This window comes from Bolinopsis microptera, chromosome 6 (assembly GCF_026151205.1).
Source record: "Bolinopsis microptera isolate Bmic1 chromosome 6, MBARI_Bmic_1.0, whole genome shotgun sequence".
Taxonomy (NCBI): Eukaryota; Metazoa; Ctenophora; class Tentaculata; order Lobata; family Bolinopsidae; genus Bolinopsis; species Bolinopsis microptera.
The window spans coordinates 16564886-16576331 of NC_087077.1; the positions used below are offsets into that span (position 1 = coordinate 16564886).

The 11446-nt window shown below is 37.6% G+C and overlaps 2 protein-coding genes across 2 annotated transcripts; both read right to left on the reverse strand.

Moving 5' to 3' along the window:
- Positions 1-101: 101 nt before the first annotated feature.
- On the reverse strand, positions 102-3804 carry LOC134816395 (uncharacterized). The gene is made up of 4 exons (XM_063825223.1): positions 1884-3804; positions 1260-1505; positions 856-944; positions 102-667 (listed from the first exon to the last, which is right to left on the reverse strand). Exons 1-4 carry the CDS (start codon positions 3384-3386, stop codon positions 520-522), a joined length of 1986 nt encoding a protein of 661 aa, XP_063681293.1. The 5' UTR covers positions 3387-3804; the 3' UTR covers positions 102-519.
- Positions 3805-3884: 80 nt separating this feature from the next.
- Positions 3885-10224, reverse strand: LOC134816398 (b(0,+)-type amino acid transporter 1-like). Its single transcript, XM_063825227.1, has 14 exons — positions 10091-10224; positions 8560-8690; positions 8200-8295; positions 7906-8040; positions 7373-7489; positions 6772-6897; positions 6583-6682; positions 6384-6425; positions 6093-6219; positions 5797-5869; positions 5453-5583; positions 5101-5250; positions 4624-4807; positions 3885-4448 (listed from the first exon to the last, which is right to left on the reverse strand). Exons 1-14 carry the CDS (start codon positions 10174-10176, stop codon positions 4393-4395), a joined length of 1554 nt encoding a protein of 517 aa, XP_063681297.1. The 5' UTR covers positions 10177-10224; the 3' UTR covers positions 3885-4392.
- Positions 10225-11446: the final 1222 nt, after the last annotated feature.

Below are 11446 nucleotides of genomic sequence, written 5' to 3' on the forward strand. Positions count from 1 at the left end.
TATGGTTGTTCTAAGCCATGATAAGAAAATGATTTTCTTACGAGCTTTAATGTTCAGAACTAATATGTACAGTTAAGAAATTAAATTAAATTAACGCTGCTTTTAAATCGTTTAAAAGTAATTTATTATTCTCGCAGCCCCTTCAATTACTATTTTGTTTTATGTTAAATATCATCTATGAACCATGTAGTTTCCTAAGAAATGACGAATTCTTCAACGTTGTAACAAATGTTTCTTTGCTTCTATTCGTGCAAAACTATAAAATATAAAACATACCCTGAAAACTTCAAAATAGCGACCTGACCTAGCTCTCAAAAATGAAACCAACAACATATTTATTGTTCGTGAACTTCTTGATAATTCTGCATCGGATATCACAGCAAATCTCGGCTAATTGTTCTCCTCCAACCAAACTTGAGTATGATGCTTCTCTCTCATTTCTATAACCACTATATTCTTCTGCCTTCAGGCCAGCTGATTTCTTGTCTCCAATGTCTCCGCATGTTCCTACTGACACTCCTAAGACGTGTTTTTGAGCAGTGCCTCCACAGCCTCCTTAGTGGACATGAGACTACCCTCCACCCAACCTTGGAACTCACTCCAAGCTTCGTTACACACGAATACGTTGCTATCTGGGAATGGCTTCACTATTTGGCGTCTCACAGTTCTGAGGAAATTTCTGTTAATTAAACTAAGAAAAGGGCATATTACTAATACTAGTTATTTAGCAAACTTCTTCTTGCTGAGTGTATCTCATACCGTATTAATGTGGCGTGGACTACTTGTGGTTTGGGGCAGTACTGATACCCTCTTCTAGTTCTATTTAAACGCGTTTTTAAACGTATTTTAACGTACCTGTCGTCAACATCTCTCTTCCACTGGTGTATCGCTACTGGGTTCGTGTTGTCAGCGTCCCCTGCCCATTTAGTGTACGTCGTCAAAACCTAAGGAGGTCAGTACCTTCAGTGTTAGTTCTCTATTTAATCAAGGATTGTACCGTGGGTATTGACGCGGACAGCGAATTCTGAATAATAATGGATATCCTTGCCATAATTTCCAGATGCCCCTTATTCAATTTCAATGGACTAGTCTTTGTCATCTACACCAATATCATGCCTGGCCTAAATCAGTTCATTTTCTAAAGTCAAGGAATGTGAATAGAAATGATTGGTGTCTTTGCATATCGTAAATAATTAAAAGTATCTATATTTAGTAGTACAACTACAATGTAGATACAATATAGATTCTACATCACTAACCGGATAAGGGATGTTCTTGACATTGAACAGCAATCTGAGCTCCCTCAATGCCTCCTGAACCACCTCTAAGGAAGCAGCTTTCAACTCCGGGTACTTCTCTTGTAGATCAGAAGTAAAGACCCCTGGCAAGTGCTGTAAGTCACTCCAGAAACCGGAGTTCTCCACGTCACAGTAGATGGTCAGGGCACAGAGGTGAGGGTCGATTATTGCGTCCTCATCTTTAATGTTCGGGTAGAACGGGTACACCTGCCACGAGTTTATAATAATGGTTAGTTTCACTGATTTGTTATTAAACAGAATTATAGATTGCTATTAGTATTAGCTAATCCTTATGTATACAGTCATGAAACTTCAAGCTAACCTATACTATGATAAACGATTATGAAGCATGTTCTTTGAGCTGAATTAAGCTGTAAAAATAATACTAATATTAAGCTGTAAATTCTATAACCTGGGCAGGTCTCTGAAACTAACCTGTGCTATGGGCAGGTCTGTGGAACTAACCTGTGCTATGGACAGGTCTGTGGAACTAACCTGTGCTATGGGCAGGTATGTGAAACTAACCTGTGCTATGGGCAGGTCTGTGAAACTAACCTGTGTTATTGGCAGGTATGTGAAACTAACCTGTGCTATGGGCAGGTCTGTTGTGCTACTCCCGTACATCCTACAGTCTCCGTGATCCTTGTTCCACCAAGACTCATCAAAGTACAGGTTTATCTTTGTCATGTTAATGTCCACCACAGAGTTTATCAACTCCCGGAACTTTGTGTAACCGTGGTGGGGGATTTTTGTAATTTCGATGCTCTCAATGGATTTCCTGGGGATTGCAAGAATGAGCTCCTTTGCTTTAATCTTTTTGATGTTACCGTCGTCTTTGGAGATATCTTTCATTGACAGCTCCGTGCCAAAGTCCCCAATAAGTTTACCCGCCCCTCCAGCTAGTTTAATATTTGTAACTTGCTGATTTAGCCACACCCAATTGTCACCAGCCGCGCCATCCTGTCCAAGCAGGTTGTTAATACCAGCTTCAAGTGCCTCTATCAAAGCGCTGAATCCATAAGTGAAGCAGTAAAAGGAGTCTGACATGGCCTTGTGTGTTCTATCCATCTGGATGATTGTACCTGCATTACCTCTACCTAAGGTAAAGCTCTGGAACCCTTGCATCTCTAGCATCCTAATGCATCCCTGAGAGTAACCCATAACTGTCATTAAGGACCTCATAGTGTACCGATATATTGGAACGTTGTTCCAACTGAAGTATTTCCTGAAATTGTACCAATAATCCGTGTCCTGGATAAGTCGGATCTTTGAATCATCCTGCTGCTTCAGCACGATTGCTGCCTTTTTGTCGCCGAGAAAACTAATGAGTTGTGGATAGTTCTCTTTAAGTATTTTCTCGTACACCTCCGCAAAAATTTGATCGGGAGAACGATCACGTTCCCGTTTATCCAGAGAGAATATATTCGTCCAAACCCCAGGATTTTGTTGGGCATACCAGGAAGAGAAATTTTGTCCACTAAACATCTGTTTCCTGAAGTCCACATTACCCTCGGGGACCATTTTGAAACGCTCAATATTATACATTTTAACATCGAATGGCCGTAAATTTACAATAAGATCAACGAGACACGGCATAACCTGCTCTTTAGATGGTTTCATTTCCTTTTCTTCGTCTAGTTGGATGCAGAACCTCATCCCCCCTTCCTCGCAAGCTACAAAAGCCGTGCTGCTGTTAGTATCGGGTGATCTGCTGTATTTTGGGTCCTTGATGATATCCGTTCGGAGCCTTCCTCCGATGATTCCTGATTGCTCTATCATGCGGATCTTCTTGGTTTTGTAATCAGGTCGTTGTGTAAGGATTGTGAAGAGTGCATAGAGCCCTGATACTCCCGAGCCAACTATCACTAGATCGTACTCCTCTGGTTCATCTTCCTTGATCTTATCCTGCTCTGACTGGATTGTTGACTTCTCCTTTTGAGAACCCTCTGGTACTACCTTGCTCGTTGATTTCTTCGGAGTGTTTATCAGTACAAATTCTCCTAATTTGCTACTTTCATTGCCACTACCACTACCGAGCAGACTCAGCACTTCGATATCACGGTCATCATGGAGCAGCTCCAAATCCATGCTTTGAGGTAAATAATACAAAACGTCCGCACAAATTACTGACAAAACTCATAAAGTGGACTATAATATTGACAACATCGGAATCTATTTATACTTTCAAGCCAACCACAACTGTTAGAGACACATGGACAAAACTGCACCACTTTCCTTTTCTTATCTCTAACATGTTTAGTGACGTTGGAGCATATTGTACGGTACTTTGGAATTTATTATCAGTTGATTTACTGGAAAATATTGCACATGACAAACTTATTTAATTTGCTGGTCACGAATTTCCGCGTAACATCTATATAAACTCGTGAGAAATTGTCAGAATCACATACTTCTTAGGACAGGTTCATGCACAGTTTATTTTACATTCTTGCACTTTGAGAACTTAAATTGTTCTGTCAAATGAGCTTAATCATGTTAATGAAACATTGCTGAATATTTAAATCTAGGATGAAGAAGATTGAAAGGTCCTGAAGGTTTTGTCTTTTAGTTCACAATGAAACATAATTTGTTGATAAGCTTGGCTCCATAAGATTATACAGTTTCGGATAACAAGCAAAATTTTACTACTGAACTTTATCGAAACGCTAAAAAATGTCAAAAGTGAACAGTTTCGTCAACCATTTTGGGGAATTAAAAATCTGTATGCGTAAAATAGCTTCTAATAGGATTACCACTAGGAAATACTTTTGCCACAGCAATTTGCGGCGTACAATTTTCTTTTAAAAGTGGTAACATGTCGCCCTTGATCATCATTTTGTGTGTCTGAGATGGCTCTAAAGACACTCTAAAATTCACATCAGTTCAACTAAACTGTCCAGTATACATATTAAAAAGAACTACGAAACAGTCCTCAAAACTTAATCTCAAAATACCATATCTCAGTCTCATTTAGAGTCATTATCTCCATGAGTTTACACCATTACTCAAGCTCATAAATCTGAACAATCACGTTTGGATCTCATTCAACTTAAATATCCTGTGCAATTCACACCACTGAATTATAATATCCTTCTCATTGCAGGTTAACTTCGGAGTTCAAATGCTTTCCAACAAACGCCGTGACTTTCTCTGATGATAATATTTGGTTAGTTGGATGCTGATGAGTAGATTTTGCAGTTTAGGGCAGTTAAAATGAAGAGTGAATTACATTTTTAGTTATGAAATTTCCGCGAAGTGAACGAGCAGTCACAGTTACCCGTTAGGGTTAAATATTATTATTATTATCAACACATCAAGCACAAACCTGAGAAATTGACGAGAGCCTGGATCCTGTACTTCTTGTTGACACAAGCGAAGTAGACGGGGATACCGCCCACTATGGTTATAGCCAGCCACAAGGCGTTCATAGCCCGGGTATCGCTGAACCAGGGGATGATAAACATGTAGATACCAAAGGTGGCGGTTATCATGGGGAATATCAGCCACACCTGGGGGTAGTTTAGATAAGCTAAGATATGAAGATGTGCAGTTTTTATTTTAATGAATCCGGAATATGACCAGCTAGATAATCCTGTGAATTAAACAAAGATTTGTCGGAGAAATTGTAGTGAAACCCTGATCTTGACGAAAGTATTCATTGTTCTCATTCATATTTAGTTCGAACACAAAAGCGACCAGCAACATCTCTAACCTTATCCAACAAAAATCTGTCTATTCACAAAGATATTGTAAAAAATCCAAGTATTTAAGATACTAAAGAAAGATATATGTGAACACTAACCTTAATAGGTCTCGGATGGTTTGGTTTAGTGTACCTCATCACAATGACCCCGATAGAGCACAGAGTGGTGAATGCAAAGCTGGTGTAGGTGGCTGAGTTTATCAAGCTTGACAAGTCACCCACTAACACAAACAGTGTCGTCGCTAAAAACTGAAATATTATCATTGGAAATTTAGATTCTAATTACAAACAACAACATGCAGTTGATCTGTTTCGTTTTGATTGATATTCTGATGAATTTGACTGTATTCTGTATATCATGATAAATCAATAATACCGAAAAACAAATACGAAGAGGTGACAACTTCTTAAAGATTTTTTAACTTTTGAAACTGAAGCTACCATATTTTACCATGTAGAAGAGAGCAAATACTGGTGTTCTGAAGCGCTTGCTGATGAGACCGAAAACCCCTGGGAGAACACCCTGAGCGCCTGCTGCTTGTAGATAACGACTTGTTCCCAACAGTGAACACATAGTGTTTCCTGCAACCAGTTATTAATGTTAATCTAAATCTCTGATTGTTAGTTTATACAGTTTGAACTCATGTACTGTTGCGTAGTGAAGATTATACTATTTGTCACCATCCCTTATGCATCAATCGAGCTACCAAACAGTGCCCGAAATGCCGAATTGAAACGGGATAGGTTGCTAATCCGAAATAAAAGATAATAAAAACGAGATAGTAATGATCTTACCGAGTGCGGAGACTGCTACTGCAACAGCAAAGAATATTACTCCACTTTCCCCAAGATACACTCTAGCAGCCTCCTGCAAGGAGTATTCTGTAATGCTTGGGCCTCCAAAACTTAAAACAGTAAACTATAAATTCTTAAGTGAGTAAGATCTTAAGTGTACTCTTAAGAGTACACTAGAAAAATTCTGCTCTTTGAAATATGGCCAATATACCGTATCCAATATTCCTCCAAAGTGATGAGCTTTGGAACAGATCACTGAGAAACAAGGTCAGAATGAAAGATTCAATGTAACTCACACTGGCAACAGCAACTGTAGCAGTATTCATGGTATTCATATCAAGGACAGCGTGATAGCTGATCACAGTGAGCATGTAGAAGAATGTTACTATCGCTACCGACAACCCAACTATCTTTGGTAAGATCCTGGAGACATTGTGTTTATTATTAGATAATCAGGAACATCATAAAACTGTCAATGATAATGGACATTAAGATCGCCGAAATAAATTCGTTACATCCATTCAAGATGTAATGATTAACAATATCTTTATGGTTAATTAAATCAGTCGATAAATAAAAACACTCACGAGGGATCCTTCACTTCTCCGAGCAGAATACAAACCACGTTCCTAAAAATTAGGAACATTAACTCCACCCCTCAGATTATTAAATCTATAAATTTCAGGATACAAAAGATGATTTCGAACCCCTTACTCAATACTGATGAATCAAAAAGCAGAATGATAAGTATAACTTAAGTAAGTTATATTCATCTTAATGACTTACCAGCCGTTGTAAGACCATAAAACAGAGTTCCAAGCATTGCCCCACTGTTCAGGATTCCAGTTGGTTCCATTAAAACCTTGACTTATATTCTCAAACTCACCTATGCAATTAATAAAAAATAACCATTATTATCGGAGAGCGTACAACAAAGCAGATTATGTAAAAATCACCGGTTTAGTTATCACAAACCTTTACTAAGTTTGAAGATTCCGAGAGCAATTATAACTGATACAGATATAAGCTTTGCCGCCGTCATCACGTTGATTATTTTTAACGTCACTTTCGGATATATCATGATTATTGCAATTATCGCCGCTGAAATTGATAATTGTAAATTATCAAAGTTTGTCAATATCATCAGGACAACCCTCTTGAGAATAAAATGGGACAAAATGTTCGCCAATATGGGACAAAAATAAGACACTCATCCTCTATCATCACCATATAGAAGGAACTGCAATTCTAATTGCAATTCTAATGTTAACTGCTTTAAGTGCTACACAGTTTGTTATCGCCACCATTTGTACTTCCACTTCCAACAGTGCCGTTATAGGTGTGCAAATGCAGGCATCCTTATACGTAATCCGATAAGTTTGGTGACATACAAACATATTATGGTTGTGCCACATGAATATGATAAGAATAATCTTTTAGTTTGATGATTTTATCTGCATACGATTGTCTCATTTTTTCCTCAATTTTTCCTCAATTTTGAAATTGCGGAAAAGTTTAGAAAGAAGAATTTGTAGTATATAATTCCAGTATAACTAGAACAACCTTAACCACTTACTTAATACTAAAATACACACAGCTTTGTCCAGTATCCAAGGAGGAGCTTCTCCTTGCTTAGCGTCGTAGAATATCGCCCAAAAGTATTTCGAGAACGATAGAAACTGGATAGCTCGCCCTTAAAAGATTCAATATGTTATTATTATTGGTTTTAATACTTTCAACACTACTATAACATAACAAATAATTTGAGGAGGTTCTCTCAAGATGATTTTTATATCGAAGATTTCAAGAGCCTAAACTGTGTATGATTCGCCTCTCCAAACAAATCTAAAGTAATATGTTATTAAGTTGGTTTTAAGTGAGACACTAAACATTGGTTATTACTAAAATAATTGACAGACATCCTTGGTGATTAAATAGGAGAGTTATAGAGTACTCTTGAAGTAGAACTACAGACATCCTTGGTGCTGAGATTAAATAGGAGAGTTATAGAGTACTCTTGAAGTATAACTAACATTTGTGTTAAGTGAAATATCTATATTCTATACTGCATAATTAATTATTTAATTAATTAATATACTGCAAACTTACTGAGTCCCCCGATACAGAGTTGTAAGAGAAAACAGGAAAGAAAAGATACCATCATGCCGTAAGCTTTCCGTAAGTAGGTTATTTCGGCTCCGTTACTGGGAAACATTGTACCCAACTCACAAAACGTAATTCCTCCTGAGAAATAATCATGAAAATGTATAATCTCCTTTATATCACTAATAACACCCATTTCAGTGAGTTAACTGGTAAGTAATAAAAGTAAAATAAGTAATTAAATGCCCATTAACAAGAATTAGTTAAAATGTCATCTAATTTAAGTTCTGATGAACTGACCGATTGTTGCCACACAACCTCCCCCAAACCAGACCAGTATTGACATAGCTGGAGACTCCACATTCTTTGAGATCACATTCGGTGTGATGAAAATACCTGAAAAGAAGTACGATTGAAACGGATAGTGATAAAATAAAAGTAAAATACCACATTCCATTTTAAGCATAAATTTGACTATTTCTTCACATCGCTATCCGCACTTTAATCCACAAATTTACAAGCCACCGGTTAAAATAGCGACAATTTACCTGGGGAGTGGGGACCTCAGGCTATCATGTTCACAAACATAGAGATTCGGCGGAATGACAGGCTGAGCGCGGCCCAGTAAAGCGACAATTAGCCCACCCCTCCGAAACTTACCTGTTCCGATGATGGTGCTGACGATAATACAGGTTCCTCTTATTAGCGTTATGTTCTTATCCATGGTAACTCGACCTTCTTCCTCGTCATTTTCAAGCCTATTTGGTTTCTTCTCCATCGGTATTGCTCCCCTGGGAATCAGCAAGAATTTGGCTCGTAATTGGACGATCAATGTTTGTTAAATCGTTTGTTACTTGATACTGCAAGCCCTGCTAGATTGGGGGAAATAAATTTTTCTGTTTAAAACTTTGTAGGAGTCAATAGTAGATCAAAGGAACGACCAACATTGATAGGATGCAGATCTATATCTCAAGAGCATACTCAAAGGATCTTTGATTTATACTGATATCAGATATGTGAGTAATCTGGATAACAATAGGTGTTATGCCACATTTTAAGCTATCATCGTTGAGACTAGACGTTAACGGCCAACGGGATTGTCAAGAGGTCCTACCTTCGTGCATAATCACGCATCATGATAATGCAATGTTCTTAGTCTAGTTACCTCTAAGAGGAGATCATTCAGTTTTTTACTTTATAATCCTTAAATTGCAAGGCAAAGTCAGCCCCCTCATTTTGATTACACTCCTAAGCTGGTAACTGATAAATGGTAATATTATCATTACGTCCGCCAATTCTCATGACTGGCTCCTCACTCCTCACAGTCACTCCTCATTGAACCACCCAGTCTAATAAAGAGGAATATTTAATTCTATGAAAATAATTATAACACCTAATGTGAGCCAGATCCGAAGTCCTAACAGTGTGGTGCCAAACATCAAATTGGCAATGCCACCTTATCGAGTTATTCTTATGCGATGAAGGGACAATATCTTGGGAGTCTAGCCTTCTTCACAAGGGGGTTCAGGTGCAACCTTGAGGGCACGATTAGGTTTTTTAGCAATCCTTGCAAGGTGAGACCCGTGCATGTAGTAAAAATACCATCCTGATTCCTGAATCGTGACAATTGGGATTTTAGATCTATAGGCAATATACATGATGATCAATGATTGATGATGATTGGTGATGATTTGCCTTATTTGTGAGCCGTACGTGAGTGCTTGAGTGGCAATTGGCAATTCATTTTAAGTTCACACTGCGACCAGACGGACTGAGAAAGAGTAAAATGGCTGATTCTCTCACCTTGAGATTTTCTGATTGGCTAATTTATTGTGGAGTAAGTCTTGCTCTCGCACTATTTCCAAAACTAAGTTAACTAATCCCCATAACATGCTTTGCCAAAGCTGTCTGGTTAAAGGTAATAAATATTCGTTGCTTAAAAAGGGTCGCACGACCTCCAGTTCCTGGATTGAGTACGCTATCTCATAATGGGCATATCCCGATAACACAGGTTAAGCATTATCACGGCTACAGTATTTCTGGCAACTTGGAGAACAGACTTTATATTGAACCAGATCAACCAGTGGAAATATTTTACATCTGAGTTTAATGTTTATACGTAAACAGAGATCATTAGTGAAATGGGTATCCCTCAATTCGACAAAACAGTTAAGACTGAACAAAGACTTACGCGTCATTGTTGGAGACCACGACGTCAACAGGAGTTTGATCTTTAAAGTCCGAGTACTGTTCCGCCAAAGAAATCTTTCGCGGCATTGTTCAAAAAACAAGACAACGACCTTCTTCTCCGTCACCAATTTCAACAAACCTTATTGAATAGTTAATGAATTGGAGCGATATTAGTACGAGTCAACAGCAACAATTTTCTGGTGATGGATCTTAGTCAATCCGAGATAAAATAAGTTATTGCTCCTAGTTTTGCAAGGAATCGTGAAGTATCAGGCTATAAATGATAAAATAAGTTTGTAGCCCTGTTCCTACGGCAAAAATGTCGAGGATGATTTATCCAACATTTTTAGGGTCCTGTTTGCCTAAAAGTGTAACTCCCGCATTCAAGGTGTATTTTGTACAAAATGAATTGGGCTAATCCTAAAATGACAGCAACATCTTCAACAGATTTAGATGTGGACGGTGGAAGGGTGCAAATATTTATTATTTATGGCAGTATCTTAAAAGGGCACGAAATATTTACAGTCACTAATGCGAGGAATAAAATAAGTTATTATTGATAATCATTTACATCAGGCTGAAAATTCATCAGCCAGAATAAAACTACGAAAAAAACTATGGTCGATATTTAATTGATCTACACAACTGGTACAATTCCGGAAATTGACTTTAACTAGTAATAGTATCGATATACTAATACATATTATATTTATACTGATATTGTTGAAAGATTGATTTTTCAGCAGCTATATCATATGTATATGTAGAATGATCTAAATATAAATCAATGAAGATCGAACATTAACTGAGTTTAGAACAGCAGGCAATAGGCATATGTCCGGATATACCACACGCACCATTAATTTTTACTATCTTCATATATCGGGGAACGGATATTTCATCCCACAACATTTGACCACCAGCTGTTTTGAATTAATAATAATAGGTTTGAGAGTTTGGGTTAGGGTCTGAGTATCTCGACATATTCAATTTCAAACCCTATCCCGCCAAACTCTCAAACCTATTAATTCAAAACTCTCCCTAAAGTGTATAGGGAGAGTTAAGGTTCAATTGAAAAATGTGGCGGCCAAATTCTAAATTTTGCTGCCAAAATTTTTTTAGCAAGCATGAAGCAACTTTTCAGGTTGAATTTAGGAGGGCAAACGTGAGATGACATTTTTTAAAGTGACTTCGCCGTTATATTCATAGTCATACTCATAGAAATAAAAATGCTATTTCTTATTTTAATGTGTGAAATTTGGGTATATTGGTAAATGTAAAAATTAATCATCCACAGAATTTCAAAAATATCTTAAGTTTCAGAGCAAAGTTTTTAAGTGAGATAAAATAGAACTGA